Here is a 27,834-nt window from a genome sequence, read left to right as displayed (position 1 = left end):
AGTGGCCCCGGACCTGCTCTTCTGGGGTCCACGTTCATGCGAGCTCCCTCACATGGTGAGAAGCATCTGCGGGCGCGCTCCCGTGATACAGCCGGCGGCTATAGCCGCTCGCTGTATCACATGGCCCCCGCCCCCCAGCGCTCCGCGTTAGTGGATGTGATTGACAGCAGCGTGAGCCAATGGCTGCGCTGCTTTCCATTCATCCACTCCAGCCAATCAGCGGCCAGGCTGAACAGTGGAAAGGATGTCGGGGGACGAGCGCAGGACTTTCAAGGGGTGAGGTAAGTAAAACGGGGGGACTGGGGGGGCCGGGACTGTCAGATGTTTTTTCATCTTAACCACTTCAATACCGGGCACTTAAACACCTTCCTGCCCAGACCAATTTTGAGCTTTCAGCGCTGTTGCACTTTGAATGACAATTGCGCGGTCATGCTACACTGTACCCAAATGAAATTTTTATCATTTTTTTCCCACAAATAGAGCTTTCTTTTGGTGGTATTTGATCACCTCTACGGTTTTTATTTTTTGCGCTACAAATAAAAAAATACCGAAAATGTTGAAAAAAAAAATGTTTTTTTTTGTTTCAGTTTCAAAACTTTGTAAATAAGTACGTTTTCTCCTTCACTGATGGGCACTGATGGGGCTACACTGATGGGCACTGATAAGGCAGCACTGATGGGCACCAATGTGGCACCAATGAAGTGGCACTGATAGGCGGCACTGATAGGCGGCACGGATGGGCGACACGGATGGGCGACACGGACGGACACTGATAGGTGGCACAAATTGGCACTGATAGCTGGCACGGATGGGCGGCACAGATGGGTGGCACAGATGGGCATGGATAGGCGGCACAGATGGGCATGGATAGGCGGCACAGATGGGCATGGATAGGTGGCACAGATGGGCGTGGATAGGCATGGATAGGCGGCACAGGTGGGCACTGATAGGCGGCACAGGTGGGCACTCATAGGCGGCACAGGTGGGCACTCATAGGCGGCATTGGTGTTATACTATAGTAATGGATGCCAATCAGTGCCAAACAATAATGCATGCCAATCAGTGATGCCCATTGTGGGCACTGATTGGCATCCATTATGGGCACTGATTGGCACCCATTGTGCTGACTGGCATCCCTGGTGGTCTAGGGAGGATTACCTTTTCCCTGGTGGTCTGGTGGCGTCCCTGGTGGTCCAGTGTGGGCATCCTCGGGGGGGCTGATCTGATAATCGATCAGCACAGACCCCCCCTGTCAGAGGAGCAGCCGATCGGCTCTCCTCTACTCGCGTCTGACAGACGCGAGTGAGGGAAAGCCGATCACCGGCTCTTCCCATTTACACTGTGATCAGCCGTGATTGGACACGGCTGATCACGTGGTAAAGAGTCTCCGTCGGAGACTCTTTACCGAGATCGTAGTTGCCGGGTGTCAGACTGACACCCCGCAACAACGATCGCCGCGATGCGCGCCCCCGGGGGCGCGCAGCGGCTCATAATCCTGATCACGTCATATGACGTCCGGTCAGGATTATGAAACCACTTTGCAGCCGTCAATTGCCTATAGGGCGGGCGGCAAGTGGTTAATGCATAGAATGCATTAAGGTGAAAAAACATTTACCTTTACAACCCCTTTAAAGATTTCTGCTCACATCATGTTCTGGAGACAACCGAGAATTTTGGATTCTCCCATTACTTTTTGTCCCAATGACAATGGTCACGAGGATATCCCCCCCCCAGCAAAGTCATGGACAGTTGTAGCAGAGTGACCATTTACTCATTGTGCTCAGTTGCAGGCACAGGTGCCTCTAGAGTTGAACTATGTTTAATAATGTCCCCTCCCCCCTCATTGCTACCTATGCCACCCAACCTCTAGAAAAAAAGATGTGTATAATTACCTATTTTTAGACCTCTCCAGTCTGGTCATGTGATCCGCAGTGGCGGCTGCAAGGGAGAGGAGGGACCACTTGATAATGGCTGGGAATTTCAGGAGTCATGACATTACTCATAGGCTTCCAAATTCCAGCCTGTCAATGCTTCTCTTCCCTGCAGCTGCTGCTCACTGATTCAGGGAAAATGGAGCTGCGATTCATGTGACCAGACCACAGCGGACTAAAAACAGATAGGTATACACATCTTTTTTTTACACAAGTTAGGCAGCATAGGTAACAAAAGGGGATAAAGGGAACAATAAACATAGTGTTAGGCAGGAATTCCACTTGAACTCCTTTTTCCTACAACTCTCTGGTTTTCAGGACCCCTCCAGGGAAGATACGTTAATCTGCTTCCATCCCCCAGCAGCCCAGAAAGGCCACACCTGATGAGACAGAGTTCATCGCTGTGTCATCAGGTGTGGCCTATGATCAGGTATATGATCTGCAGCCAGGTGAGAGGCCTTCCATTGTCAAAACCAGTATGCGGGCAGATTCTCCAGAAGACCCAACTACTGTTGAGAGCAACTCAACTGCTACCAGAGTACTCTAGTACCAGTGGGCTAAGGCATTGTTCTTGGGTCTTGGAATCCTCCAGCTGTTCACCTGTGTTACCAGAGCTACCCTGGACTTCACCGAGAAGGATGCTGTTTATAAGGATAACTTCAAGAAGCTGTTTTCTGTACTGTTTTAGTGATTCTTAGCTTGATTCTCTGTAGTTATAAAGTCAAAGTTATAGAAGCTATGCTATACAGCCACATGTTATCCTGAATGAGTCACAGAAACATTGCTGTGAAGAGTCCATGTTTGTGTAGCTTTTTTCATTATTTTTTTTACCTGTTTAGTAAACTGCAAGTTACAGTTACTGCCTGACTGATCATTTGGCTGATTACTCATTCTGTTAGAATGTAATAAAAACCTGACCAGGGTTCTAATGCTGGCCTTATATCTGTAGAATTTTGTTTGAAAGTTTGGACAATAAAGTTTAAAATACAGTCATCCAACTATTCAATGGTGCCTTCATGGATTTGACTAGTTTTTCTTCGAATACTAATATTCTACTTCCGAGTTAGTAAGTGCAATTTATAATTTTTCACGTCTGGGAGGGAATTAAAAAACTGTGTTTATTCCTGGTACATTGAATAAAAATGTTCAATTCTTGCCCTTCAATTTTTCTACTTGCATTGGTAGAAACTGATTATTGAATCATCCCCTTTAGAGAATCGAACAATTGTTCTGAAAACAGCAACCCCCCATTGCTCCAGCCCTCCCCCACCCGCCAGTCACCACAACCCCCCCCCCCCTTCGGTCACCAGCTCTTATTCTCTGTTGGAGATAATATGGGGCTTTGTGCTGGCTCCGTGCCCAGGGATGCCAGATGAGGTCAGCGACAGGGGGTGATCGATATCGATGAGGTGTCCGTGGTGTCACAGGGCCGATCAGTGTGTGATCCTCTCTTCTGCAGCCACAGGAGGAGTTGAATGCACTCTGCATGGAGGGGCAGGAGGATCCAATTTGGCGGCTGGTGGGTCAGTCTCTTGGTCCTCGGCCATGCGTCTCTTCCCTCCTCAACCAATGGGATTGCTTCTCCTTTCAGCCAATCATAGAACGGATATCACGATCCACTTCCTGATTGGCCGGAAGATGGATCAGTGTGAGAATAGCAAATATTCTTTCGCTATTCTCACATAACTGGGTGGGCTTCAAGCCCAACCTATTTTGAAGCCTATTAGAGCCTCTGGCTCTAATCACGTGATTCAAAGACACCCCCCACCTGTGCACCCCTAATGGACATGCTGTCACTGAGTATAAGGTCAACTTAATTTACAGAGGTTTTTAACCTTTCCTCGCCCATTTTACTTTACATACATCCTTCCATGCACACTCAAACAAACTTAATGCTCCCTTGCCAAAACGAATGTGTACACTATTAAAATGGTTACTTATTAGCAGGTTCAGGTTCCCTTCAGTTACGAGGAATCAATGTCACTGACACTAACTAGTTTCTCAGTTAAAAGGTAGCTAATCAGTATCCCTTGAAATATTCCACATTTTGTCATGTTACAACCAAAAACATTAATGTATTTTAGGCCCCTTTCACACTGCCGCGACTTGAAAGTCACACGATTTTGCCGTGATTTCAGGGAATGCCTGTGTAAACTTGAGATCTATGGACCTCATCTTGCATCAAAGTCGGACCAAAGAAGTACACAGACTACTTTGAAATCGATCTTGAAATCGGACCTGCTTTGCACATCTGGAGATTGAAATTTTTTCCCATTCTTCTGTGCAAAATAGCTCCGTCAGAGCAGCAATTTTCAAGTCTTACCACAGATTCTCAATTGGATTTAGGTCTGGACTTTGAATGGGCCATTCTTACACATGAATATGCTTTGATCTAAAGCATTCCATTGTAGTTCTGGATGTATGTTTAGGGTCGTTGTCCTGCTAGATGGTGATGGCCCAGTCAAGTCTTTTGCACACCCTAACAGGTTTTCTTCTAAGATTGTCCTGTATTTGGCTACATCTATCTTCAAATCAACTCTGATCAGCTTCCCTGTCCCTGCTGAAGAAAAGCATCCCCACAATATGATGTGACCACCACCATATTTCTCACGATGGGGATGGTGTGTTCAGGGTGATGTGCAGTGTTAGTTTTCCCCCACACATAGCATTTTCCTTTTAGGCCAAAAAGTTCAATTTTGGTCTTATCTGACCAGAGCACCTTCTTCCACGTGTTTTATATGTCCCCCACGTGGCTTCTCGTAAACTGCAAACAAGACTTCTTATGGCTTTCTTTCAACAATGGCTTTCTTCTTGCCACTCTTCCATAAAGGGCAGATTTGTGGAGTCCTGTGGACAGATTTTCCCACCCAATCTTTGGAGCACTGCAGCTCCTCTAGAGTTACCATGGGCCTCTTGGCTGCTTCTCTGATTCTTGCCCGGCCTGTCAGTTTAGGTGGACGGCCAGGTCTTGGTAGGTTTGCAGTTTTGCCATACTCTTTCCATTTTCAGATGATGGATTGAACAGTGCTCTGTGAGATGCTCAAAGCTTGGGATATTTTTTTATAACCTAACCCAGCTTTAAACTTCTCCATAACATTATCCTTGACATGTCAGGGGTGTCCCTTGGCTTTCATGATGCTGTTTGTTCACTAGATTCTCTAACACACCTCTGAGGACTTCACAGAATAGCTGTATTTATACTGAGATTAAATTACATACAGGTGGACTCTATTTACTAATTAGGTGACTTCTGAAGGCAATTGGTTCCACTAGATGTTAATTAGGGGTATCGGAGTAAAGGGGGCTGAATACAAATACATGCCACACTTTTCAGATATTTGTAAACATTTTGAAAACCATTTATCATTTTCCTTCCACTTTACAATTATGTGCTGCTTTGTGTTGGTCTATCACATAAAATCCCAATAAAAATACATTTAAGTTTTTGGTCATAACATGGAAAATTTCAAGGGGTATGAATATTTTTTCAAGGCACTGTACATGGATCCTGTCTTGCAGCTGAGACCAGGAAGTAACTTGAAAGTATCACCTCTTTGATAACCAAAGGTAATTATTTTTTTTTATATATATATTCCACAAGTGTTTTCTTCATCTTCATCTTTTTCTGCATAGTTAAACTATGTCAAAAGTACTTGTCCCCTTTATACAGCCCTTTGGTTAAAGTCAATGAGCTGCAGGCTGCAAGTTACTGAAGACCTTGCCTTTAGGAGTCAACGGAAAGAGTTTTTTTTTTTTCCTGAAGTACCTATTTAATGTAGTGGGGGCCTAAATATAATTATGAGCTTGTACATGTTTAATGAGCTGAGATGGTACTCACTTTCTTGTATACAGCAGCCATCAGTGCTGTCCGCACCCGCATCCCCAAAACAAAACAGCCTTGGAAGTACTGCTGGAGACAAAGGGACTGAACTAATGCGGTAACCAAGAGCAAAGTGGCGTAGAAAAACCCCTTCCACTGGTATTCCGCTGGGTTGGAGGTGAACGAGACCATCACCCTAAAAAACAGCAATAAAAAGACACATTTGACTCCATGGCCTTAATGAGACACAGGGTTCCTTTAAAGAAAAAAAATAAAGCAAACAATGACATACAGTAGCACAAGGCAACCAATCGGAATACATTTTTCATCAGTTTAGTGGTGTAACCCTAATATGTGATTGGTTTCTGTGAGATTCTGGGCACCATGCAATAGACAAGGGCAATTCGTTCCGAATTTTTTAACAAATTTCAACAAATATTTTAATTCTGAAATATCTAAATGAACAAAAACCCTTCTAACAAATTTTTCAGAATATTCATAAAGTCGATATTTCGTAAAATCAAACAAACATTCAGAAATTTGAAAATCTAAAAATACAAAAATCTGAAATAACTTAACTACTACTATTAAATTATAGATATTGGAATTTCCTTTAAAATTTGGCTATTACTGAATGTAACCAATACGAAATTATCCAAGTTACGAATTATCCAAAAAAACGAATGCCATATCTAAACAAATGGAACGTAATAAATTAATAATAATAAATAATAATGATAATAATAACAATAATACTTATTGTTATTAATAATTCATTTGTTCTGTTCCATTCGTTTAGATGCGGCATTCATTATTTCAGATTATTTGTAACTTGGATAAATTCGTATTTGTTACACGTTCACTAAGAGCCATGTTTGAACAGAAATTAATATCCCTTTAACCACTTCCCGACCAGCGCACGACGATGTATGTCGACAGAATGGCACGGGCAGGCATATTGGCGTACATGTACGTCCAATATTCGATGCCGCCGTGCCATCGGGAGCGCGCCGCCGGCGGCGCACTCTCGCGCTGGTCGGGACCCCCGTGAGTCCGGTCGCGGGACCCGCGGACTCGATCGCCGCGGGCATCCCCGCGATCGTCTCACGGAGCGGCCGAATGGAGGAAATGCTGTGTAAACAACATTTTTCCATTCTGCCTAGCAACTAGTGACGCTGATCTCTGCTCCATGTGATTGGAGCAGAGATCAGTGTACACTAAATGAAAGCCCAACCCCCCCACAGTTAGTAACACACCCCTAGGAACACTTAACCCCTACACTGCCACCCACTGGTTAACCCTTTCACTGCCAGTGTCATTTACACAGGAATCACTGCATTTATATAGCAGTGATTACTGTATAAATGACAATGGTCCCAAAAATGTGTCAAAAATGTCCGATGGGTCCCCCACAATGTCGCAGTCACAATAAAAATCGCAGATCGCCGCCATTACTAGTAAAAAAAAAAATAATAAAAAATTATTAATAAAAATGCTATAAAACTATCCCTATTTTGTAAACGCTATAACTTTTGCGCAAACCAATCAATAATCGCTTATTGCGATTTTTTTTACCAAAAATATGTAGAAGAATACGTATCGGCCTAAACTGAGGGAAAAAAATGTTTTTTTATATATTTTTGGGGGATATTTATTATTACAAAAAGTAAAAAATAATGCGTTTTTTTCAAAATTATCACTCTATATTTGTTTATAGCGCAAAAAATATAAACCGCAGGGGTGATCAAATAACACCAAAAGAAAGCTCTATTTGTGGGAAAAAAAGGACGTCAATTTTGTTTGGGAGCCACGTCGCACGACCGCGCAATTGTCAGTTAAAGCGACGCAGTGCCGAATCGCAAAAAGTGATCTGGTCTTTGACCAGCAAATTGGTCCGGTCTGAAAGTGGTTAATTTAATAGTTATTAGTTAGTAAAATTCTTTACTTTTGGATTTTCTAATTTTCTAATTTACGAGTTGCGATCATAACAAATGACCTGAAAAAAAAAAAACAACCCCAAAAAAACTAATGATACAAAAACGAACACATTTTTCAGCAGTGCACATGTCTACCGTGCAATAGGCAGGGGTATAGCCAATAGCCACAGGTGCCTCCATATTTCCAGTCTAATGTTTGATTTAAACTCATAAAGAGCTTCAAAAATTGGTACATTCTTTCTCCAATTATACAAGCAAGTTTTTTATCCTTGACTGTTACATAGTTACTCATTTTTCTCTGGTAAGTTTCTTTTATACTGCTTCTTATTTCAAGTGCTCTCTTCTACAACCCATTTTAATAATAATAATGAGGACACATTGGGATTGATTTTCCAAAACTGGAGCGTACAAAACCTGGTGCAGCTCTGCATAGAAACCAATCAGTTTGCATTTTTTTTTTTTTGTCAAAGCCTAATTGAACAAGTTGAAGTTAGAAGCTGATTGGCCACCATGTACAGCTGCACCAGATTTTGCATGCTCCAATTTTAGTAAATAAACCTCCGTTGGGTGGGGGGCTTTACTAAAGCTGGTGCACACAGAATCTGGTGCAGCTCTACACAATATCCAATGAAATTCTAGGTTTTATTGTCAAAGCTCAGTTGAACAAGTTGACGTTAGAAACTGATTGGTTACTATACACAGCTTCACCAGATTCTGTGTGTGCCAGTTTTAGTAAATCCCCCCCCCCCCCCCCCGTTAGCTTACTACATTTCTCTCCCTACCTGACTTAATCACATTTTTATCAGAGCTACAGTCTAATATGCTACTTCAACTGCTGCTGGCCAATCTCCCTTTCCTCTTGTGTGGGTCATTTTCTCTTTCAGATCTAGAATAATTCTGCCATCTTATAAGACTCAATCATATAGAAAATATTAATGAAAAAATCCATTTATTAAAAATGTAATTTACAGGTTCTGTTAATCCATGTTTTCAGTGATTGTACCAATTTTTCTAACTGAATCGTATGTAGAAAATGTGTGAAAGTTATGTGAATCTTGTGGGAAAAAACTGACAAATAGACTCCCTATTCATACATTCAGCTAGTGTTAGCTCCGTACTCTGTCTTCATATGTGCTTTTCCTTTTGTAGCACTCAGACTGGGAGAGAAATAGAGAGAGCACGAGAAGGAAATCGGACTCTGCTGCATGCACATGTGATGAGCAAGCTGCGTTATTACTGGTTGTTAGTAAGCTGCAAGACCAGAGACACGTCATCCTGGCCTAGGTTGGAATGGCCATTGGAGGTGTGGCTAAAATCTAAAAAATGTCAATGTTAAAATTCACTCAATTCTGCTAAGGGGGGGGGTTAAAGCTGGACTAACTCCCTTTTGGCAGTTGGCTCTGCTTTAAGCCTCCTTTAGTCTAAAACAGGGATATGCAATTAGCGGACCTCCAGCTGTTCCAGAAGTCCCATGAGGCACAGCAAGACTTTCGCCGCAACCAATTCACATAGCAGGAGATTGTGACCAGCTCTCTATGGAGCCCATTTACATATCTCTACATGGGCTCCGGTGCGAACTGCACAGTCCTGTGCGTCTTTTGGTCCATTTCAGGTCTGAATTTGGACTGAAATTGGACCTGAAACGGTGAATGGAGATGCACCGGATCCCTGCTGGGAACCAATGTGAACCAATGTGTTCTCCAATGTGAAACTAGCCTAAAGTGTTTTATTATTGCACTTAGAAGCGCCTTCTTCTCTGCTTTGTAATTTTCCAGAGTAGCTAACTAACTGACCATGCTGTGTTCTCATACTTAATGTGGAAATTTTAATAAGTAGAGGGACTGTCAGGAACACCAGGGATTTCACACAAAGGAAGCAATACAAAGAGAACAGGCTACGTTTTCATACAAGTACATGGTACAGCCAGGGCCAGATTAACATAGGGGCTATTGGAGCTGCAGCTCCAGGCTCCTTACCTTAAGATAGGCCCATTTGCCAAAAAAATCTAAAAGCTCAATAATTTTTTTTGTTTGTTTTTTGAGTGTTGTAGAGACCCCAAAATTGTGGAAGGTAGCCGAAGACCTACCTCGCCACTAGCCAAAATTTGGGGCTCCTTGCGCAGCCTGTCAGAAGCTACATTCCGAGCGGCCAGTTTAAATACAAGCTGGCAAACTCTGCAGCAGATTGAGAGGTTGAGCTCACAGTGCCTCTCCTCACTTCTTGTCAGAGGAACTGAGCTCAATGGACAGCTTGGAGACTTGAACCAATGGTAAAGTACCAATGGCCCCAGCTGTCCAATAAAAGAGACATGATACCTTCCAGCCCAGCCCTCTTAATTACAAAGAAATACATGGTTTTATGGGTATAAGGTTTACCCACAATCCCATGTTTTTCTCACACAGTTAAGATGGAGAATGAGACTCTTCTGCTGCTGAAAAGGTACTGTTTTAATCGACCTAAATAATATATTATTATGCTATATGTTATAACATAATAATTTATTATTTATCTATTTACTGTGCAATTACTGGTTGGAAGTTATAACATCAAACTTCAGTAATTTGTCCTTTAACCCACCTGCTTGAGTACAGTTTTTGAAAATATAGTAAATTACCTTAAAAACAAAATAACAATTATTTGTATACTACTTATTAACCCCTTGCCACCCAGGCCAATTCTGACACTTCTCTCCTATATGTAAAAATCATAATTTTTTGGGATAGAAAATTACTAAGAACCCTCAAACATTATATATATATATATATATATATATATATATATATATATATATATATACAAGAAATATTTTTTGTAGCAGACGCGCTAGGGAATAAAATGGCAGCTGCTGCAACTTTTTATGTTACACGGTATTTTTCAAACGTGTTTGTTTTGGACAGACCTCTCTCCTCAGCCTGTCCCCACACACCCTCTCACCTGCTGACCTGTGAATGGTGTAATCACCCCCGCAGTGTTATTGTGTTCTGCCAGTGGGGAGCTTTCCCTACCCACACAATACAATGATCAGTGTTGCTAACTATAGCTGGCAGCACTGATTGTTTTGGGAAACATGGAACAGGACAGGCTGGTTTTACGTAAGTCGAATAATAGATTGACTTGTGTACAACCAGCTAGTCCATACATAGATCGACTATGGCTGGTGTCTGCTTAATTGGCTTAATTTCAATCCATGTATGGCCCGCTTAACCACTACGCAGTCCCTAAACATCCTTCAATAAACCTTTACATTTTTCCATCCCAGAATCCTTCCCAGAATCCTTCATCCTCCTCACCTGTACATGTACCAGCTGTCATACCCTCCACACTCCTATCCTGTACATACTTCCCTCTGTCATCCCCTCCACACTCCTCTCCTGTACATACTGCTCACTGTCATACCCTCCACATTCCTATCCTGTGCATACTACCCACTATCACACACTTCGACACTTTACATAGTACCCACTGTCATACCCTTAACACTCCTCTCCTGTACATACTGCCCACTGTCATACACTTCTTTCCTGTACATAGTTCCTACTGTCATACCCTCCAAATTCCTCTCCTGTGCATACTGCCCACTGTCATACCCTCCACACTCCTCTCCTGTACATATCATCCACTGTCTTCCCCTCCACACTTGTCTCATGTACATACTGCTCAGTATCATACCCTCCCTACCACTCTGTTGTGCATACTACCCACTTTCATAAACTCCTCTACTGTACATAGTGCCAGCTGTCATACCCTCCACACTCTCTCATGCCCTTTCTCCTCTCTCTCTCTCTCATGCTACCTTTCTCCATTTAATCTAATTTGTTATAACAAAAAAATTGTTTGCATTTTTAATTTATTTATTTTTTAAAAAAAGCCCCACCAAAATCCTCAGCACCAGGCCTGTGATGTTCTTAATCTGGCCCTGGGTAAAGCAGGCACATATCAGGAATATAACATGGTGGATTTGCATATACTTTAACTTTACATTAAGTATTAAAATGAGGGGAAAAGTGTGAGGACAAATAGAAATTAACAGTACTCTAGAATTTTAAACCCTTTTAAGATCGAGGCTACAGCATAATCCTACTTATTTTACCATATTTTAGGAAAATGTAAACAAGAGCAAAGCCTTACTTCAGGATCTGGGGGCTGACAAACACGAGAAGGTCGTGAATGAGTTTGAAGAACGCCGACTGAAGGAGGACACCGGAAAAAGTCTTAATGAGGGTCTTATAGAGCCAGGATTTAGGGTAATCTTTAGCTGTTCCATCTATAGATTCTTTCTTCTTTTTCTCTTTATTCTTTTCGTCCTGCAAATAAACAGTGAATCCTGATTATATATCATCCGTTCTACTTGCTCAAGGCTGTTGCTTTTCATCCCAGCACTGAACAAGTACACCAGGCTGGTCTCTGATTGCTGATAATCTGCCAATCTTGGAGCACCTAATTTTCAACCCAAATGAGGCAATGTCCTTAGCAGAGAAACAGACGGAGGTTCTAAGCTCTCACTTCTCTATTCAAAACTAAAAAAAAAAAAAAAAAAAAAAAGGAGGGGTTTGACCATTGACTTCTGACTCTAGAGTACTTTCTGTAGCTTGGCTTGCACTAGAAGTTCCTTCAATGATTCTACTTCTGGATCAAGTAAACACCTTTTATTGATGAGCTGCTCAAGCAGTTATTTTTCTACATGAACCAAGGTCTTGAAGAAACAGACAGGAGCATCATTTAGAAGGCCAGTCCACCCGAAACTGCAATTCAAAGTGTGATAAATTCTCTTGTGTAAATGTTAAACGTCCTAACTTCCTATATCTCTCAGGGACTCCGCTGGTAGGCTCTTTGCACTGAGTTTTCAGATTTGCGCAACTGTTGTGCCCATTATTCTGCTGTTGGATATGTAAATTATTTAACACTGAATACAACAAGAAATGCTGGAATGCGTAAAGGCAGATGGGAACATCCAAAACTCTCAGGTGGACAGATTCAGAGTCTGAAATTATGACAGGCTGTTCTCACATTTGGAGTCTTGGAGCATCCAAGACATTTAGGAATCTAGGAGGGAACACAGCCAAGAAGGTTCCACTGATAGCCAAAAAAAAAAAAAAAACACTTTTGCGTGGACTGACCCCTTAAGCAATACCTGTGGGAAGGGTGTGACAAAAGAGCAACTCACCAGAAGCACATTCTGACTTTGTGCTTTGCTTAGGCCATTCATTTCAATGCTGTTGCCCTTTTGCCTTCTCTTGTTTCTACGCTTCTCCAGCTCTTGCTTGGCTTTAGCAACTTCTCTCTTCATATGTTTGTCAAAAGAATCATAAATGACCTTAGTCTGGTCATGTTTATTTAATTCCCAAAGATCTTCAAGCTCTAGTGGTCGCTTATATCCTGCCATAACAATCCTGAAAAGCAAAAAAAAAAACACTGGTCTTAGTTAATATTCTCCCTTAAAATGCTAGAAGTGGACATGGCACCCAAATTCTCATGGACTAGGTTCACTTCTTACATGTTACATCGAGGAAACCTACACCCAATGAAAGGATGTTTTCTGATTAAAAAAGAGTAGTATGGAGGAGATGCAAGCGAAAGCGGATGATACATATGACAAGTTCGTTATCTTATGGTCCCTATGGCGCCATCATTCCACCTCTGATCTATTCCTCAACAATCGAACCTTATGAGGTTGAGATCAGAAGCTATGGAAGGGGTGGGGGATGGAGACACTGATCGAGTTATGAATCATATTTAAATGAAAGGTGGTGCAACTTAGCTCCTCATGGTGGCAATCATCTGTTAATCACCTGTTCAAATTAACTAGGTAATTTAGATAATTTTTTGCAAGCCCATACATGCTGAGCCCCCCTCCACTCCTTTTTTTTTACTTCTCTCCCCCCCTTTAATACCATTGGTACTCTCCTCCTGGAGACAGTGTAAAAGATGGATTTTAGCTCTGGGTTGGGCCCGAAGATTGATGGCCCTACACAGAGATGTGTCTCTCGATAATGGAGACTGTTTCTAGTTTACAAGGTTATTTGTCATTGCACTTTGATACATATTGCACTGAGGAGAGGACTTCTACTGGAAGCTTCCTCTTCCTCTTTCCCCTTTACCTTCCCTCTACTTTGTTCCTTCTTCCCCCTTCCCTGTCTTTTCCTCTTTACCTCTATCGATATGTCTTTTTGGTAATGACTTTGTTACAATGCTGATATTTTGTATTTTTTTTTCTGAAAACAATAAAAATATATTCAACCTTAAAGAGAATAGTACACACAAATGCAAAATGATGGAAAAGTGCATTATCAATTTCTAAAACACTATATGGTCAAAGGCCTGTGGACACCTCGCCACCACCCCTTTATAAGTCTATTAGACATCTCATTCCAAAACCATAGTCTCAGCCAATGAGGAGAGGAGTACCAGACACCCGAGCCTCTTGTGCAACATCGCTGGATTGAGATGGGCTCAAATAAGTATTAGGGGGGGCTGCACACAGAAGGTTTTTAATCCTAATGCATAGAATGCTTTAAAGGAGAAGTCCAGCCTGAGCTCGTTTGGCTAGGCTTCTTTGTATGGGTCACAGGAGTGCAGTTCGTTTTGCACCCTTGTGACTCGTTTTCAGCAGAGAGCAGTCTGAAGTCTTCTCTCTGCTGACATCACTGGAATCAGTCCAGGCACCACATCATCACGACAATAAAGTCTGGATCCACCAGGTGCCTGGACTGATGCCTGTCTCGAGTGAGAGTGGAGGAGCAGAGAGGAGAGATGTTGACTGAAATTCAGCAGCTCTATGCTCAGGGATCTGTGAGAGCGGTGTTGGATGGCTCGGTTCTCAGTGAAGAGAAGTGGCGGCTGGAGCTCAAAATTTTTGGGGGGCACAAACAAACTGAAAAATTCTGACAAATACTGAAACAAAAACCATAAATTGCAGCCACTGTGTTCATCATATGCAGCCACTCTGCCCAGCAAAAGAAGCCACCTGTGCCCAGCAAAAGCAGCCACCTGTGCCCATCATATGCAGCCAACTGTACCCTGTCATATGCAGCCAACTGTACCCCGTCATATGCAGCCAACTGTACCCCATCATATGCAGCCACTGTGCCCCACAAATGCGGCCACTACGCCCATCATATGCAGCCTCCGTGCCCCATCAATTGCAGCCTCCGTGCCCCATCAATTGCAGCCTCCGTGCCCCATCAATTGCAGCCTCTTTACCCATAATATGCAGCCACGGTGCGCCGCAAATGAAGCCAACTGTGCTCCATCAATTGCAGCCTTTCTGCCCATAATATGCAGCCACTGTGCAGGCCCCCCCACAAACATACTTATCTTTTAAGGTAAAAAACCTTCTGCCTTTACAACCCCTTTTATTTTGAGTTGAAACCCCCCTTCGTTGATTGCTCTAACAGTCTACCACTCTTCTGGTAAGGCTTTCTCACAAGGTTTTGGTGTGTGCCTGAGGACATTTGGGCTCATTCAACCAAAAGAGCATTTGTGAGATCAGATACTGATGTTGAACGAGAAGACCTGACTTACAATTAACGTTCCAATTCATTCAAAAGGGTTGAGATCTGATCTGTGTTCCTCCACACCAAACTCAACAAACCATTACTTTTTAGAGCAGGCTAAATCAGAAAAGTAGACTTCTTCCAAAATGTAAATGCACAATTCTCTAAAATGTTTTTGTATGCTGTAGCATTAACAGCACCCTACACTGGAAACACCTGAAAGGTACTTACATTTAGAGCAGTATGCACCCAGGGACGAATGCTCGGAATGCAGACTGCTTGTGTTCTGGATATTAGTCCCTGGGTGCCTACTTCCCTATATGCAAGAACTGCTGGATTGCTCCATCCAGCCAAGTCCAACTGCAGCAGCCATCAGCCTTTTTATAGACTTTTACAGGCCGCCTGCTGCACGGCTGGATGGTGCACCTGTATCTCCTACCCACACCGAAATGTCGGAACCTCATGTACTAGGGCTAAACACCTTGTGTGCATGTGGCCTAAGATAACGCTAGCACCAGATTGTATGCTCAGAGCATAAACATGTATGTTCAGCCAAAAGGATTATACCTGTTTATGTTTTGGTTGTTCTACAGAACAAGTTTTGGTTGGATAAATCTTCTGATTCTTGTCTCATGTACAGCAAGCCTAGTACTAGTGATTTGTCCAGAAAGTATTTTCTTTTGATTGAGCCCTGGTTCACACTGATGCAATGCGGGAAATGCACAACATTAGCTGGGTTTACCTGTTTCACATCACACTGCTTGGCAATCGCACAGCGTCCAATGCGATCTGCTGTGGGTGTCAATGTTAGATTACTGACACCCGAAAGAGATCACAAAAATGCAGGGCGATTGTCAGAATCACATCACTTGGGTGTGAATATCCATGCGATGCAATTCAGGTGCGGTGGAAAAAGGGTCCTTTATGATCTTGGTGCAGATGTAATTTGAGCCATTAAAAATGTATGGCTCAAAACGCATCGCACAGATATCACATGTGATGTGCACAGGAATGCGGTGCAATTCCTGTGTGAATGCAGTGTTTTGCATGCACCAGTGTGAACCTAGGCTGAGTCTCTTGCTAGAGGATTACCCCTTGGGTATATACAGTACTACACTTTAATATAGCAGTAGGCAATAAACCTAAGCAAATAATAAGCAGCCATCACCAATCTATAGAAAAATGTACAATCTGATTGGGTGTTGTGCCGTGCTGCACTTTGCACTGCTTTCAACTATTTCTGAGTTATGTTGTCAAGAGAAGCCAAGCAAAAAATACTATTACACCGAACAATAATGAGGAAGCACTTGCCTGTTATAAAAGTTGAAGGTGATCCTGCTTAGAAAGGACGCTGTAATCTCTGGATTCTGTATATAAGAAGAAATAATTAATTTTTTTATGACAAGGTACAGATATATTGAATTAAAAGGACAACCCAAAAAAACACCCTGGGGGGAGGGAGGAGGAGGCAATCTCTGTCCCAGAGGTTCACTATGGGTATATTGACTTGTAGTGTTGGATTACAGTTCTGAAAAATGCGCAGGTGGTTGTGCTAGTGGGAAATAATCTAGCCAGGGCTGCCAAGTGCGTAAAAATGAATTGTGTGTGTCAGTTAATATCGCTGTCTCATTCACCAGGGTACCGTATACTTAACTTTTCACCATGTTGAAGTTGAGAATAGACATCTTACACGCTTTTGCAATTGTCTTCTTTGTGGCTGAAAATATATGGATCACTAGAGTGTGCTCTCATTTGGTAGGGCCTTCTATCGGTTTTCGTTTGAGTACCTCCCAGGGGTCTTAACTTTAGGGCATGTCCACCATATATGCTTCATGTCTCTTAGGTCTGAACATCCTCTAAAGCATGTAGAGGGGTAAGAAGGTAGGCATTTCACAATTCTACCAGATGTAAACCACATACACATACCCCCAGGGGAGACCTTTGAAAGAGTTTTCTAAAGCTATAACATTGTGGGAGGAACAGAATAATGCCTCCCAGATTTTTTTCCATCTCTTTGGGGTTTGCGCAACATCAAAGACCCTTTCCTAGTTGGAGCTCTTTTCAACTGCTTCCTAGTGACAACATACCTACACAACGTGTTAGCCAAATCACCAAAACAGTACGACTCAACAACTCATGCTACATCTATAAATCTATTTAGTAGTTTTATGGGGTTTTTTAAGTTCATTTCTTTTACCTGAACTGAAATCTAGGATTCTGCTGGGAATTGTAGTGAATACTTTATTGCGCGGGGTTATCCTCATCATACAGCATGCAGGTTTATCATAATTTGTGTTATAAGGTAAGAAAATATTTTAATGCAGAGAGTCATGCTTCTGAGTCTAAATTCTACTCATTTTAATGCTATACATAGGCTGACTTTGTGATGTGGTCATGTGTGGGTTCTTTGCTTGTAGATTGTAAGGAATCAATAACTGCCCAAACATCATCAATGTTTGTTTGTTGCACCTTTAGATAACTTCAACTGCAATCAACTGTGTGAATTGATAAGATCTGGAACTGCTTACATAAACATTCTGCCTAGAGAACCAATATACTGTATGATACTCACACTTTCCTGGTTAGTACAATGTACTACTATAATTATTGTTGGAATCTACTGTACAGTATATGGAAGATTGGCAGTTTGAGGCTCAGTTCACAATGTTGCTATGTGAGAACCCTGTAAATCAATTATGGGTTTCCGCATTGCAGACAGTTCACACTACCCTATGCGAACCACTGGGAGTGTCAATACAAAGTGAATGACACCCCCAGATCAGTTCGCATATCACAGTGTGAACTGTCAATTCGGAGATGAATTGGATCGCATGGGTGTGACCAAAAAAAAGGTCTCGCATGACTTTGGCCGGAATGCGATGCAAATTCAACCATACAATCTGTATGGCTGAATTCGCATCACACAGACATGGCATGTGATTTGCACAGTAGTTCGGTGTGAATCACATGCAGTGTTGCACAGCGCACAAGTGTGAACTCAGCCTAAACCATGCTTTACACAGAATGCCAGACTCATCCAGCTGACCAACCGCTCAGTGTCCACCACCCCTGCTGCCAATCCCTCCAATGGCTCCCACTTTCCCAATGCATAAAATTCTAAATAATAACATAAAAAGCAAGTTTGCTCCCAGCTTTATCACCAACCTCAACTAAAATATCACCCAAACCATCCTCTTGCTCTTCCCAAGACCTCCAGGTCTCTACCTCTTTCGTCACCACCTCCCATGCTTGTCTCCAGGAGTCTCTCTCTTCCCCTTGAACTCCTTACCCCAATCAGTCTGGCTATCTCCTACTATTCTGCTGCAGGTGATCCTTGAAAACTTTCTTTATGGTAACTTATCTCACCTCTACCAATCAACTTGAATTTTTCTTTTTCCACCAACTCATCCCCCACAGTCATTACTTTTTGTATAACTTGACTTTAGATTGTAAGATCTCCCAAGCAGGGTCCTCTGAAATATCCTGTACTGTGTTCTGACTGTACTGCCTCCCTTAATTTTGAAACGCTTTACACCAATTGTTGCTGCAATATAAAATCCTGAGTAATAATAAGTGGTAGGTTCCCTTTTAGGAAAGAAAGGAAGGTCTGCCATATGGTTTCCTACTCTACAAATTTTGAATGTAAGAAGAATCAATATTATGGAATACAAATAACCATCTTGCATATTGTGTTTGATTATTGGATCAGAGCCTGCAATCTAAAAGGATGGTACTGTATCATATGCTATATATACTGTATATATGTCACTATTGACAAATGGAGGATGGAGCTTTTTTTAATTGTGCTGTAACACGCTACCACATTATCTTTGATGGAATTTTTGTTGCACAAAATTTTGATACATGTAGCTTACAATAAAAGAACATGAAGCCCATAGAAACTTTGTTGTCCTACACAAGATAAGGACTGTACTGACCGTTTGGGGCAATATATAAAATTATTAGCAGAAGCGTAGTTTGAAGCTTGTGGGCCAAATGAAAATGTTTACCTGGGGGCTCCCCCTCCACTATCGGCTGGACCCTCTGACTTCCAGGTTTTACATACAAGTCCACCACTTTTAACCAGCAGCTCAGAGTGTGGCCTGTTTGCCCCCACCTAGTCTGTATGTGCACACCTGAGCAGGGCGAGGAGGGGCTGTACTGGGCTGGGTAGGGGGGAGCTGAGCAGAAAGTGCACTGCTCACTGGACAATTAAGGAGAAGTAGCACCGTGATGAGGTCATTTGGCTCTCTCCTCCTGTGAGCAGGTTCCCTCTGTGAGACTGAAAACACCATACTAATCAGTAGAGCCTGTGGGAATAACTGTAAGTCAAATTAAGGATAAAAATTACACAAAACATTCAATACCTTCTTTGTGAGTTCACTATCCTCTGAGAAGGATGACATGATAATCATGATAACTTGGAGGCTAAATGAGATGAAAAACAAGCAGTAGCGAGGGAGGTCCGGAATCTCCTCCTGAAAACAAAACACAAAAAGACAATGATGGCTCTGATGCATTAACTAGAATATAGCCCAGAGAATTTAGTTAGTTGTTATAGGCAATGGAATGGGTTCTTCTCTTGGCCACTATGACGAATAAGGGCCATCATGTCAACGTGGAACTGGCAAAGTAACTCAAGCCATAGCACACCATGACACTGCTGACGGGCTCAATTCTTTCTGCCCTCATAGTGATTTATACAGATAATATTGTTTGGCAAGTACATCTGTACGTGATTTGGGAAACTCTATGCAATTGCTATAAAAGAAATTGGCATACCTCCCAACTGTCCCCGATTTGAAACAAAGTACCTCTGTCCCTCTTTTCTCCTCATTTGTCCCTCATTTTGGTCTGATCTTTAAGGTTGTATATAAAATGCACTTTTTCATCCTTTAAAAAGTGTTTCTCAGTGCTAAACCTTTCATCCAAATTCGAAATGGCTGCATTTGTAAATGTCAAAAGCCAGTTTAAAGGAATAATAGTGGTAAGAAAAAAAAAAAAAAAAGCACTAATCTTTTTTTTATATAAATCTCCTTTAAGGGGGCATGGCAGAGGGTGTTTCCTATGTCTACATACTTTTGCTAATAGGTGTCCCTCGTTCCCATCTCAAAAAGTTGAGAAGTATGAACTGGTATTTTGTCTTACTATATCTATTGCCTTTGAGAGACAGAGGACCCCACTAATGGTTTTTCCATGGGGCCCCATAACATCCTATAACACCTAGTACCCTGGGTGTACTTGTTGAATGTATATTATATTCTACCTTAAGTGCAGTTCGGATTAAAGACTGAAAGGGAAAAACGCCACAAACAATGGACAGAGTCCAAAAGATGAACAAGGTTCCAGAATCCTTTCGGACACAGTACCGCCGACTGTGATGAATTAATAACACCATGATCTGAGGAGAAAAGACAATGAACAATTACAACAAAAAAAAAAAGTAACAAATGAAGATAAGTTACTAGCAGCGCTGTTCTTACACTCTAAAATGATATATACATTCAGAGAAAATAAATTCAATCCATATATGTAAACATATTTCTGTTTGTCAAACAATATTAAAGTCCTCAGAACACCATAGTGTACAGTATATCTGTGAGTTCAATAAACATTAAAAGTTCAAATGAAAATCAAGATAACTTCTTCCACCAAATCAATAGTGGTAGCTCTTTATCTCAGTGAAGGTAGAACACTCACCAAACAATATTGCTTGTCATTTCACAGACAAGCACTATGCACTTCATGAAATAAATCTACACAAACCACTCCTTAATGAATATTGTTCCATCTTCCAATCTCTTTCATCACAACACCCAGTCTGCCACCATTTCTGGAGGCTCTGACAGCTTTGTGCACATTTATTTAAAACCGGAATGTGGCTGGTGTCTCCTCTATGTGTCCCGTAGAGCACACATGGGATACATAGAGGAGACACTGACCACACTCCGGTTTTAATTAAATGTGCACAAAGCTGTGGGAGACTCCATTTTCATGATGGAACTGATGATGCTTGTGTGAAAGAACCCTAAATAGCAGAGATGTTCCAGAACTTGTTACTGGGGTTATACAGTATCATCATTCTCGCTAGAGAAGACCTTAGGGCCTCCAAGGAAGAATTTAGGTCTGGACAGGCAGTTGGCTTATCACATAAGATGTATTATATTAAACAGAAAGATCTATCTAGATCAGCCTTTCTCAACCTTTTTACCTTGGAAGAACCCTTGAAATAATCACCATAAATAGAACCTTCAGGGCCTCGGTGTAAGAAAGCATGAAGAGCCCCCCTGACTGCTTGGGTCATTTCCATCGATCCCAGGGCCTTTTATGGTTCTGCAGTGACCCCCTTTCTACCATCTTGGGGCCTCCCCACGGTGGCGGAATGCCAGGACCCAGTTGCAAGTGTGACCTTTGCGATCATGGTAGTTCCGCCACTGAACATTGACTAAAGATCATGGTGCAATAAGTGTGATCAGTAGTTTGTAGAGAGTTTTAAATTAAAGAATGGGGTCTACTTAACCCCTCTCACTCTATATGACAAAACGATCTTTAGTAGTCATAATTTTTGGAAAAACCTCCAGAGGTCAAGTAATTCAACTAAACTAATAATACTGTCTTCAAAAGAAATTTTAGCGATCCCTTAAATTGCTGGTCAGTGAAGGCAGGGGATTGGTCTGCCACGTCTTTCTCCTCAAGTAAGCTCTGGAGGAACCTTGGTTGAGAAAGGATGGTCTGGATCTTCTTATGGGAATGTCCTTACCCATGTCACAGCGTGGAGAGGAGGATTAATATATAGGACAGTGGGGACGATTTTGTCAGGGTAAGCACTAGCTTGTTCCGTTATGTGCTCTGACACCGTGATCCCTATTTCAGCAACAGATGTGAAGAACAGCAACAAGGTCAAGAACTGCAAGAAAGGGAAGAAGAAAATCATGGTCAGGTGGAAGCCTTAAAAAGAGGACCTGTTGTTAGAAATTGTGACTTTACATTAATCTATAGCATTAATATATCTCCTACAAAACTAGCTTCCCAAGTCACATGGTCTCTGGCTACCAATCATTCCTGGAGAAAGTCAACCAGTAATAAGATACAGTAAGAGATTGAAAAAAGACACAAGTATTTATTACAAAAGAATAGAAAAAAGGTTTTAACTCATTAGTAGATTTCTTACATACAAATCTAAAAGCATTAGAAATGCTTTTAAAAGCATTTACAAATGTCTACACCCACCTAAGTGTCCCCGAGCCACCCCCATCAAATCATTTTCCGCAGTTATTACCTTTTGCACCACCACCCCCTCCCTTTAGAATGTAAGCTCTATGAGCAGGGCCCTGCTGTACCTTTTGCATTGTACTGTAATTGTGTTGTCCCCCCTATACATTGTAAAGCACTGCGTAAACTGTTGGCGCCATATAAATAAATAATAATAATAATTACAAATGGCTATAATTTACCTAAAAAAAGCACAGGTATTTGAAATAAACTAATGAAATTGATAAGGTATCTGGTCCTTCAAATAATGAAAGTTTTAATGTATTTTGAAAATATCACATGATCTGATGATGTGACTTTGTTGGTATAATCTTCTAGTGAGTGACATACAAATACTTACTTCCCCAGTTCCCTAGAGACTACATACTCCTTGGGTGGGTTAGAGGTTTTCTTCTGATATTTAGATTTTTGAATATCGTCACTCCATGCTTTCTATTTATGGCAATCATGTGAATAAGAGCCTAGGCATTTGGTCATGTGATCTTTCTTGAATATTGGCCTGAACACTGATCCCCAATTTAGTAGTTATTGTCTGACTAAAGCACGGGGTATAATGTTTGCTGTGCCTGAAACATGTCTACTACCCTTATCTGGCTGCTGAATTAGTTTAAGGCACGATCGACTACATTTTGCCACCCCCAGGTCATAGCTGCAAAAAAGTTCTTCGGTCAAATGTTGACAAAACACAAAGAACATACAAAGCATTCTCTGAATGGTGCCTATGCTGCTCCTGTGGTCACAATGCAACAAACTGGCCGCTCAGCATTGGACTCAGTGTCTACTAGAGTGAGCTTCAGCTTCCAGGGGCATTGGCCAAGTACAGTATATACATTGCCATAAGCTGGATCAATGTACCTATGTAAAAATATCCATAGTTGGAGTTCTTCTTTAAACGAAAAAGAGCAAAGGATGAAAAAACATTAAAAACATCTGCTTATGAGATCACCATCATGTACTTGCTCAGGTCCCCTCATCTGAAAAAGGATCAGCTATTTCACCTGTATGGTTTACCCTTTTTCAAGAATAAAAAGCATTTGCCTATTCAATTGACTATTCAATTATTAGCGGATTCAGTCATTTTGATTGAATTATACACCAAAGCAGGGGCGGCCCATCCATTAAAGGCACCCTCCCCCCCGTCCATTGCCACCTCCCCTATCCATGCATGCAGCTCCTCTCAGGACACCGACACATGGATTCCAATGTGGCGGGGCTGTTTTTTTTGAAGCGTTGATTAGAGCCGGAGGCTCTAATAGGATTCAATATAGGGTGGGCTCAGGTCGCAGAAAGTGCTCTCCGAGCCCACCCAAGTGTGTTACAATAGCGAATCAATATTCGCTGTTCTAGCACTGATCCCCCTCCTGGCCAATCAGGAAGCTGGTTTTGACACTGGTCACCCGTTTGGCTGAAAGGACAGGCAATCCTATTGGACACCTAGGAGGAGAAGCTGCACGGCGGAAGCTGTCGTGATACAGAGAGGACACAGGAGCCACTGCCCACTGCATATAGGAGCCCGCAACCCAGCCGCTGCCTACCGCCCATAGGAGCCCACCCGCCTGCAACCGATAGGGTAAATGTCGGGGTAGGGGAGTGATGAGGAGTTTTTTTCTGCCTCTAAACTCTTCTCTTAAAATATGCCTCGAAATGTCTTAATGTTCATGGACACATAGGATAACATTGAGCTGTTTCTATGGGGAGAAAAAATAAATAAACGCAAAACTGTAGAAGCAGTGTTTTTTAAGACCAGTGTGTGCATGGATCCTCAGGTTTTTCCAGGAGTCGGGCCAAGACCTTTCGATGCAATTTTGTGTGTTAACCAAGAAACTGCCTAATTATCTCCAGAGTCCTAAACATTACAGAACAAGTTAAGTGGAATGTAATTAATTACTACTAACTATACCATGACCTGGATAAATGAGAACCTTCACAGACATCTCAAGTAATGTTTGAACTGGCCACAGCACTTCCAAATATTCCAGTTTTCTTGCAGGAACTTTCTCTCACTGGAAACATGATGGCACTTGTATATGAAGCATACATTGGAATCTGAACAGTAGACATCCAAAACCCAAAAAGTAACACCTTTAGCCTCTGGGTCTCACCTGCTTGGCCAGGTACAGTTTAGAATTAGGGGATTTCACTTTGCCCCGTTTGCAGAAGTTGAGTAGCTGCCATGGAGCGAAGAGCCAGAAGAAGATCAGAGGAATCCACACTAAAACAGTCTGGCTAAAACACAATGGAAAGTCTGGATCTGGCCGCTCCAAGTAGGAGGAATTCTGTGAACAAGAGACATGAAACACATAGATAAATACATAACACAGTGCACTTGTTATACAGTATATGGACTACTTAAAGTGGTTGTAAACACTCCCCTACAACTTTGTCCCATGTGAATCAGCATAAAAAACCCTAATGAACACTGCTTGTAGATATCTCCTTACTTGCTTAGTATTGTTGTAATCCTTTTTGTTCTTTAGAATGATGTCACTGAGCATGCCCAGATCTCCCCTGATTTACGGCACACTCTCTATGTCTCATCTATCTGTTGTCAGGACTTCCTACGGCACAACACTGAACTCCCAGCAGACTACTAATCACTCAGAGCTTCCTTCTACACACCATGTGACCATGTCACCTCACATACAGTGTAAACCAGGGAATGGGACAGCAGTACTGCAGTCTTATCAGCTGAAGCTGACAGGACTCATGCAGGCAAACACTAGGTAATCAGCACAAGTAAATACTATGACATAAACAAGTCAGTTATGAACAGGGAAGCAGGGCTGCCATAGAAACGTTGGATTGAGAAGGAGGCTTGGTTAACAGTACAGGAAGTGCTCAATGTAAGGGCGGAAATACACTCCACTGTGGACTCAGAAAACAATACTTAAGATGGCGCTGCCTAACCCCTGGAAACAAGTTTTTTAAAGATTCTTTAAATGTTAAGTAATATGCGATTTGAGCTGGATTACAGTGGCTATAGTTTGATAATTACTTATTATACTGGAAAACCATTCTGAATCTAAATCTCTGAATTAAGAGAAGCATCAGAGTGGGAGAGTTTTCTTCCTCTTTAACCACTTGCCGACCGCCGCACGCCGATGTACGTCGGCAGAATGGCACGGGCAGGCATAAGGGCTTACATGTACGTCCCTTGCCTCCCGCGGGTCGGGGGCCCGATCGGGCCCCCGCCCGGTGCCTGCGGCGGTCGGTATTCGTTCGGGAGCGATCCCGGACGAGGGGACGGCCATTCATTCATGGCCACCCCCTCGCGATCGCTCCTGGCGAATGAAATTGTCCGGTGACATCACTTCCTCTCCTGTAATGTAAACACAGGAGAGGAAGTGATGTATTCTCTCCTCCGTGTCGGTAGTTTTCGTTCCGGCACCGAGGAGAGAGCATCGGTGAGTTGCACAAGCACTACACTACACAGTAGAACATGCCAGGCACACTCACACCCCCCCTTTACCCCCCGATCACCCCCCAATTACCCCTGCCCCCCCAGTCACAGTGACACCAATTGCTTTTTTTTTTTTTTTTTGCATTGGTGTCATTTGTGACTGTAATAACTGTTAGGGCAGTTAGGGTTAGCCCCCTTTAGTTCTAATGTGCCCCCCTAACCCCCCCAATAAAGGTTTAACCCCGTGATCACCCCCTGTCGCCAGTGTCACTAAGGCAGGGTTCACATTGCAGCGGTTTATGAGAACGAATGTGATTCGCACCGCACTGCAGTGCAAATCACATCCGATCTCTGTGCGATTCGAGTTCAGCCATTCGCCGCACCCGCCACACCCGCCGCACCCGCCGCAAATTCGCACGGGACCCTTTTTTTGGCCCGCAGCAGAATCGGATCGCATGGGTGTTCACACCATGCGATCCGAGTTTGCAGATCGCACTGCGATATGCGAACTGATCTGGGGGTGTCAGTAACATTTCACTGACACTCCCAGCAGTTCGCATAGGGCAGTGTGAACTGCCGCCGGGAGGCATGCGATGCGGGAACCCGCCGCGGATTCGTGGCGTTCCCGCATCGCTCCAGTGTGAACCCAGCCTAATAAGCGATCATTTTTCTGATCACCGTATTAGTGTCACAGGTGACGCTAGTTAGGCAGGTAGGTATTTAGGTTCGCCGCAGCTTTTTATAGCGCCAGGGACCCCCATATACTACCGCATAAAGCCCCCTGATTGCCCCCTAGTTAACCCTTTCACCAGTGATCACCATATAACTGTTACAGGTGACGCTGGTTGGTTAGTTATTTTTTTATAGTTTCAGGGCACCCGCCATTTATTACCTAATAAATAGTGATGGACGAACTTCCGACGGGACGTTTCGCGAACGCGAAACGCGAACGGACACAAACGTTCGCGAAAACGACCGTTCGCCGCGGGCTCCATTGACTTCAATGGGAGGCGAATTTCGCAAACCTTTAGGTCGAATTTGCGGCCACGGGGTAATTATTAGGGGGTAGCACGTAGTCCCACCACCTGGACAATAGCATAATACATGTATGAGGTGAATTTGGGATCGATAACTACAAGCATTTTTTTTTTATTTGGGAAATTGTTCTGACAATTCAGGACTATGGAGCTAATGAAGGCAATGGAGGAGAGGGAAGGTCAGGGACCAGGGTAGGCAAACAAGAGGGTGCAGGAGATACAGAGCACTGACAGCAGCACCGTAATACAGAGCACTGACATCAGCACCGTGACATACAGCGCTGACAGCAGCTCCGTGACATACAGCGCTGACAGCAGCTCCGTGACATACAGCGCTGACAGCAGCTCCGTGACATACAGCGCTGACAGCAGCTCCGTGACATACAGCGCTGACAGCAGCTCCGTGACATACAGCGCTGACAGCAGCACCGTGACATACAGCGCTGACAGCAGCTCCGTGACATACAGCGCTGACAGCAGCTCCGTGACATACAGCGCTGACAGCAGCTCCGTGACATACAGCACTGACAGCAGCTCCGTGACATACAGCGCTGACAGCAGCTCCGTGACATACAGCGCTGACAGCAGCACCGTGACATACAGCGCTGACAGCAGCTCCGTGACATACAGCGCTGACAGCAGCTCCGTGACATACAGCGCTGACAGCAGCTCCGTGACATACAGCGCTGACAGCAGCTCCGTGACATACAGCGCTGACAGCAGCTCCGTGACATACAGCGCTGACAGCAGCTCCGTGACATACAGCGCTGACAGCAGCTCCGTGACATACAGCGCTGACAGCAGCTCCGTGACATACAGCGCTGACAGCAGCTCCGTGACATACAGCGCTGACAGCAGCTCCGTGACATACAGCGCTGACAGCAGCACCGTAAGCAGCCCCAGGAGGAAGTCAGCACAGCACAGGGATGGTGTGATCCCCTCAT

The 27,834-nt window shown here is 43.1% G+C and overlaps 1 protein-coding gene across 1 annotated transcript in view; it reads right to left on the bottom strand.

Moving 5' to 3' along the window:
- ABCC2 (ATP binding cassette subfamily C member 2) overlaps positions 1 to 27,834 on the bottom strand; it is a 110,718-nt gene that overhangs the window by 67,878 nt on the left and 15,006 nt on the right. Inside the window, exons 2-9 of the mRNA XM_077455477.1 lie at positions 24,556 to 24,729; positions 21,942 to 22,088; positions 20,448 to 20,582; positions 19,549 to 19,659; positions 16,493 to 16,548; positions 12,853 to 13,078; positions 11,817 to 11,992; positions 5,770 to 5,947 (exon numbers count right to left, since the gene is read on the bottom strand). Of these exons, the coding sequence (XP_077311603.1) occupies positions 5,770 to 5,947; positions 11,817 to 11,992; positions 12,853 to 13,078; positions 16,493 to 16,548; positions 19,549 to 19,659; positions 20,448 to 20,582; positions 21,942 to 22,088; positions 24,556 to 24,729 (1,203 nt within the window). The remainder of the gene's footprint in view (positions 1 to 5,769; positions 5,948 to 11,816; positions 11,993 to 12,852; positions 13,079 to 16,492; positions 16,549 to 19,548; positions 19,660 to 20,447; positions 20,583 to 21,941; positions 22,089 to 24,555; positions 24,730 to 27,834) is intronic.

This window comes from Lithobates pipiens, unplaced genomic scaffold, assembly GCF_037356315.1.
Source record: "Lithobates pipiens isolate NorthernLeopardFrog02 unplaced genomic scaffold, aLitPip1_a1.2 Scaffold_25, whole genome shotgun sequence".
Classification (NCBI taxonomy): Eukaryota; Metazoa; Chordata; class Amphibia; order Anura; family Ranidae; genus Lithobates; species Lithobates pipiens.
The sequence above is the reverse complement of the archived record's forward strand: the minus strand, read 5'-3'. Positions and strand labels throughout refer to the sequence as shown.